Source organism: Eleginops maclovinus, chromosome 24 (genome assembly GCF_036324505.1).
Source record: "Eleginops maclovinus isolate JMC-PN-2008 ecotype Puerto Natales chromosome 24, JC_Emac_rtc_rv5, whole genome shotgun sequence".
Classification (NCBI taxonomy): domain Eukaryota; kingdom Metazoa; phylum Chordata; class Actinopteri; order Perciformes; family Eleginopidae; genus Eleginops; species Eleginops maclovinus.
This window is the reverse complement of record NC_086372.1, coordinates 10,477,468-10,483,421: the sequence shown is the minus strand read 5'-3', so window position 1 is coordinate 10,483,421 and position 5,954 is coordinate 10,477,468. Positions and strand designations below refer to the sequence as shown.

At 42.2% G+C, this 5,954-nt stretch overlaps 1 protein-coding gene across 1 annotated transcript; it reads right to left on the bottom strand.

Annotated features, from left to right (window-relative positions):
* Window positions 1-1,170: 1,170 nt before the first annotated feature.
* zgc:113142 (uncharacterized protein LOC503524 homolog) lies at window positions 1,171-5,915 on the bottom strand. Its single transcript, XM_063877846.1, is given in 5 exon segments — window positions 1,171-1,961; window positions 1,964-2,018; window positions 2,596-2,729; window positions 2,845-2,997; window positions 3,604-5,915. Coding segments are annotated over 5 exon segments (1,071 nt in total). The 5' UTR covers window positions 4,025-5,915; the 3' UTR covers window positions 1,171-1,653.
* Between the last annotated feature and the right edge of the window lie 39 nt (window positions 5,916-5,954).

Here is a 5,954-nt window from a genome sequence, read left to right as displayed (position 1 = left end):
GTCTCTGTCTCTGTGAAGCTATCTGGCTCTGTGAAGCTGTCTCTGTCTCTGTGAAGCTGTCTCTGTCTCTGTAAAGCTGTCTCTGTCTCTGTGAAGCTGTCTGTCTCTGTAAAGCTGTCTCTGTCTCTGTAAAGCTGTCTCTGTCTCTGTGAAGCTGTCTCTGTCTCTGTAAAGCTGTCTCTGTCTCTGTAAAACTGTCTCTGTCTCTGTAAATCTGTCTCTGTCTCTGTAAAGCTGTCTCTGTCTCTGTAAAACTGTCTCTGTAAAGCTGTCTCTGTTTCTGTGAAGCTGTCTCTGTCTCTGTGAAGCTGTCTCTGTCTCTGTGAAGCTGTCTCTGTCTCTGTGAAGCTGTCTCTGTCTCTGTGAAGCTGTCTCTGTCTCTGTAAAGCTGTCTCTGTCTCTGTAAAGCTGTCTCTGGCTCTGTAAAGCTGTCTCTGTCTCTGTAAATATGTCTCTGTCTCTGTAAAGCTGTCTCTGTCTCTGTGAAGCTGTCTCTGTCTCTGTGAAGCTGTCTCTGTCTCTGTGAAGCTGTCTCTGGCTCTGTGAAGCTGTCTCTGTCTCTGTGAAGCTGTCTCTGGCTCTGTAAAGCTGTCTCTGTCTCTGTGAAGCTGTCTCTGTCTCTGTGAAGCTGTCTCGGTCTCTGTGAAGCTGTCTCTGTCTCTGTGAAGCTGTCTCTGGCTCTGTAAAGCTGTCTCTGTCTCTGTAAAGCTGTCTCTGTCTCTGTGAAGCTGTCTCTGGCTCTGTAAAGCTGTCTCTGGCTCTCTGTCTGTAAAGCTGTCTCTGGCTCTGTTGCTGCTGTAGCACATTTAGATTCCCCTTCCGTGGGACCAGTCAAAGGATTCTGGTTCTGATTCTGATCGGATAGTCTCCTCATTACTTTTCCTTCCTAGTAAAAGTTGTTTCCCTGTAACCATGCTGCTTCGATTGTTTCCAGTGGGCCCTGAAAGGAGTCAGCTTCTCAGAAAGTCCGAATAAAATCCTGATTTCACTGTCCAGGATGAGGCAGCTCTTTTCTTCACCCAGAAATAAAAGGAGAGCATTGTGTGATGTTGACGCGACATTTTACACAGTCCTTGGTCAAATATTATTTCTTGTATATTTTTATTCATACGGAAGATTGATCAAAAATGAGGAGGAAGTCGTTCCAACATTTAACTTTATTTTCAACGTAATTCAACAATTCAAAGTCAATCTAAATTTGGACTTCCTAACTTTATTCCCAACAGTCTCAACATTTCAACTTCTTTCTCTTCTCTAACTTTGTAATCTGTTCCTCTTTAAGTACAAAAGTCCTCCGTTTATTGGAAATATATAAATACATGCAAAGTCTTTACAAGTGTCTTTGTATAAATGACACCAGAAGTTCACTGGAACTTAAATGACATTTCGGCCCCTCAGGCTTTTCAAAGATCAACTAAGGTTAGTCACAGCGACCGTTTTTGTTTTAAATGACACACCAGAGTCACACACATTATGGTGATTATATAATATGTTCAACTACGGGCGAGATAAAATAAAACCAGGTGACAGAAAAGGATACATTTCTAATGGATAGAAAGAAAAGGTTCAGCTGTGAATGATCATCAGAAGCCCATAGATCACCGTAACACATTATAAAACATGGTAAAACATTAAGAGATGTGCAGACTCTTCCTATTTAGAGTACAGCAATGCTTTTCGGGTGCCATACATGGGGCTGAGCAAGAACACGGCATCGGTGAGGGCTGTGGGGAGGAAAGGGAAGAGCTGGAAGAAAAACATGTCCACGGTGGAGACCAGCAGGTATCTGTATTTTGGCCGTGAGGACGTGATGGCGTGCAGCATGGCGTCGATCACTATGTCGGCATCTTTAAACCCCGACTTGCACGTGGACATGAAGTACTCATTGGCCTGCTCGATGTACTGCCGGTTGAAGTTCTGCTTACGTTCGCCATCAAATTTCTCCCAAATATCCAAACCGTTTTCATCTTCAGGATGTTCGTTGCCTGGCCGAAGTTACCCGGCTGGATGATGCTGACCTGAAAAAAGAAAAGAATATGTAACATCAAGACATTTGCTTTTAGTGAGAGTAACATTTAAGTGTAATGCTATTAGAAGTAGGGGAAAATACAAACTTGTGTCTTGCCAATAGTCATGCTAAATTCTAAATACTAAAAAGGGCTATGGTTGGCATATTATTGTGTCCATCAACTTAACTGTAAACCTATATTTTTATGGGGAATTTTAGATATTTTAAACTATTATTCAATAATTTGTTATATTTTTACAAATTAAAAGTCTTTTCTATTATTATTTGTATAGTTTTCAAAAATAGGAATAAATGCTATTAATTGCTTCTGTTTTCTGAATCATTTTCTGTTTTTATTTGTTTGATTTGGATGCTTCTTTTTTGTAATTATAGCATTTAAACTGAGCATAATACAATACAATACATTTCAATCATCCAACCGGGTCTCCGCACTGCGCTGCCATGGAAGCACAGTGTCCGAAAAGAGCGATCTGTCTTCATTGCTTCTGGTTTCATACTCTAATAAAACTGAGAAATACCCTTGCTATGCCAGAATTCCCAAAGGTTTTACACACACATTAAATTACCTTCACTCCAAAACTGGCCATTTCTACCCGCAGACAATCTGCAAACGCCTCCAGGCCTCTCTTGGAGACGCTGTAAGCCCCCATGTTCAGGCAGGTAAAGAAAGCAAAGATGCTCGACATGAAAACCATCCGACCTGAAACACAAAACAACAACTTCAACTTCACAATAGCAGTACGTGCAAACTGTGCAGGGTTCTTGATATAAGAATGTGGGGTTGAGGTGATATGTGGGTCATTTTTTAAGCTTACCTTTAGCAGCACGAACCAAAGGTAGAAATGCAGACGTAACCCTGATGGAGCCGAACAGATTTATGTCGATCATGCGTTTGAAATCTTCGATGGAGCTCCATTCAATCTCTGCCCAGTCCGTGATTCCAGCATTGTTCACAACCGCCCACAGGCCTGAGGAAGAGGGAACATTGTGCTTCAGAAAGAGAGGATTTGAAGAACGTGTGTAATGTGCGTATGTTTTATAGAGCACTTATTAGAAACCAGTAGACGTGCAGCCACGATGACATCATTCAAAGGACATGGGAGGTAATCATAATGAGACTAAAACCCTGATTCAGAAATAACACTCAGAAAGAGACAGTCATTGTATCAGAATATTTTCGAGCACATTGTCCTGTGAATGAATATTTAGAGTAACTAGAACAAAACAGAAAACGATAGTTATGAATGATCTAATGTCGTGCAATATGTTAGTTTAGGCAGAATTGAGCCTCCACACACATCTGGAGAAAGGTCCTTTTTTATTTACCAGTAAAAAGACGACAGGGTTGTAAAAGAATGTTTACGAAAGAAAAAAAATAGAATTATTTGATAATTCCCGATTCAAAATCTCCTTATGGTTAGAGAGGAATATCTCCTTCAACTGGAAGTAACAAAAGGCCAGTTGAAGTCAAAATTAAACAATATTTGGTCATCTTTTGTTATTGTTTATTAACTTAACTCCCATACACATTCCAGCTGCAAACATTGAATCTTTTGAGAGTTTAATAACCTCACCTTTGTCTGGCAGGTTCCTGAGGACCGTCGTCTTCGCCTGTTGCACCTCTTTGTCGCTGGTGACGTCCAGTTTGAGGATTTTCAGATTACAGGAGCTTCTTTTGGCCAGACTGTGGGCGCCCGCTCCTTCTGGAGCCAGGCACCCTGCGAACACCACAAACCCTTTGTCGTCCAAAACGCGAGCCAGCTGGTGTCCGAAGCCACTGTCGCAGCCCGTTATCAGCACCGCGTAGCCATAACCGTCCTGCACATGGCTGCTGCATCGGCGGGAAACCAGCTTGGCAAGGACGAAGAGGAGCGCAGCAGAGACAGAGGCGATGCCAATGATTTGGCCGATGACGAAAATTGTGTTCATGCTGGAGAAGTGTCTGGAGACTGTCTGACAGAACTGACTGGGCACATTATAACCCCTGTTGTTCATTAAATGTGTGAGGGACGAAATACAATTGGTTCAGCTTTTCATGTGACTACAAAGACACCTCTGTTGTCAAGAAGTGGTGGTTTCTTTTGCTGGAAAAGTTTGGTAAAATGCCCATTTCCCCTAAGAATAAAAACTCTTATCTTGATGAATATGAAAGATTAAACCCTATTAAGAGATGACAGCCATTAGACGTGAGAATTGTGGCATTGCCAAGACCCATAAATGATAGTACTTATTCCAGAACATGTTGGCTTACTCCCATGATCTTTGAAGAGGCAACACTTACACTTTTGATCTTTATTCATGGTTTGGTTCGGCGTCTTGAGTCCAATTACAGGAAAGATTTAAGATATTTAAGACATTTCAGACTTTATTGGAAGAACCATTATTGGGAAGGCTCCTTCCTGCCCCAAAGTTAAGTGTGGACAACAACCGTTTTAGAATAACTGGATCTTGATAACTTTTATGATTCAAATGTTGATTTAACTTTAAAACGGTTAAAAAGTGTATTTGCTGACAATGGAGCGGATGTGTTGTTAGCCTACCTGGCGTTAGCTCAGATTGCAGACGCTAAAAATGACCAGAAAAATGGAGTGAGCTGGTAGCTGGAGAGGTGCCAGTTCTCTTCCTGAGCCACTGCGAGGTGCCTTGCTGAACCCTGAATGTTGCTCGCTGGCGCCGGGTACCTGGCAGCCTCCCTGCTCTGCCATCTCTCCTGCATGTGTGTGTGGTTGCTTGAGCATGTATATCCTCCGTGTGTGTAAAACGCCACAGAGTGGGGAAAGAAATTTCCCTTCAAGGGATCAATAAAGTTAATGTTACGTAGTTATTAAGTGTTACACAACAACTGGAGCCAGGTACTTCCTCATGTCCTACTGCACTATGATTGGCTAGCTCATTGACTTGAGTGGTTTGAATGGTTATGTGGCTCCCTTTACTGCTGTGGTTGTGGGGAAACCAAGTCTGGGACAAGGTTCCTCTTTGGAAAAGAAAGAAAGATGTACTTTTATTAACACCGTTCTGCATCTGACCCATCCTAGTGTTAGGAGCAGTGGGCTGCCATATGTACGGGCGCCCGGGGAGCAGTATAGGGAAGGGTGCCTTCCAGTTCCCAGGCCAAGCCCCTAACCACTTTGCCCCCACCACCCCTACAAACCTTTACAAAGTACATTCTCAATACATAATAGCTGTAGAGCAACCAGAACCAGTCAGATTCCTTGTATTTGTACTTATACTTGGCAAATCAAGCTGATAATGTCTTAAGGTGTTTCAAGCCAGCAATAATTCTAATCAACAGCAGTGTTTATAAAGAAATGCTGGCAGGGAAATTTGATAACCTCATAATGTATCATTGGACTTCACATAACCCCTGAAGCAAAACAGAGGTAGCAGTCATTGATTCAAGATTACCGACTAAACGGCTGCTGTTCTGTGGTTCAGACACAGCAGCTTTGTACAATAGCCATGGACTGATTTTGAAAGATCCTTCTTTGGAAAAGGTTCCCTGTGGTCAGACACTTAGACACCAGGCCTAGGGAGGTTTCCTTCCCCTAAATCTTTCCAAAAAGAAACCAGGGTGGTAACCACGGAAAGCAGGTGATCCCCTTCTTCATCTCTTTCACCACAATCCTGTGATGAATGAATGGTTCCTGGAAGTCGCAGTGATTCGAAGAAAAGCTGCCCACCCTAACGTCATCCGGAATAAAACAGTGAAGCTCAGAAGGCAAAAATACACGGAAGATCTGTTAAGACGATATGGGACTTACTAACCCTTCTACTGAGGAGGAAAAGTATATTTGATCTATGGATTTTAAAAGTATTCTATTTTGCAAAAAATGTCAACTTCTCCACCCATATCAGCAGATTTAATTAATGTCAAAAACGTTTCAGACAAAGACAGCATGGGATAGTTAGAATAAACAGCTTCAGA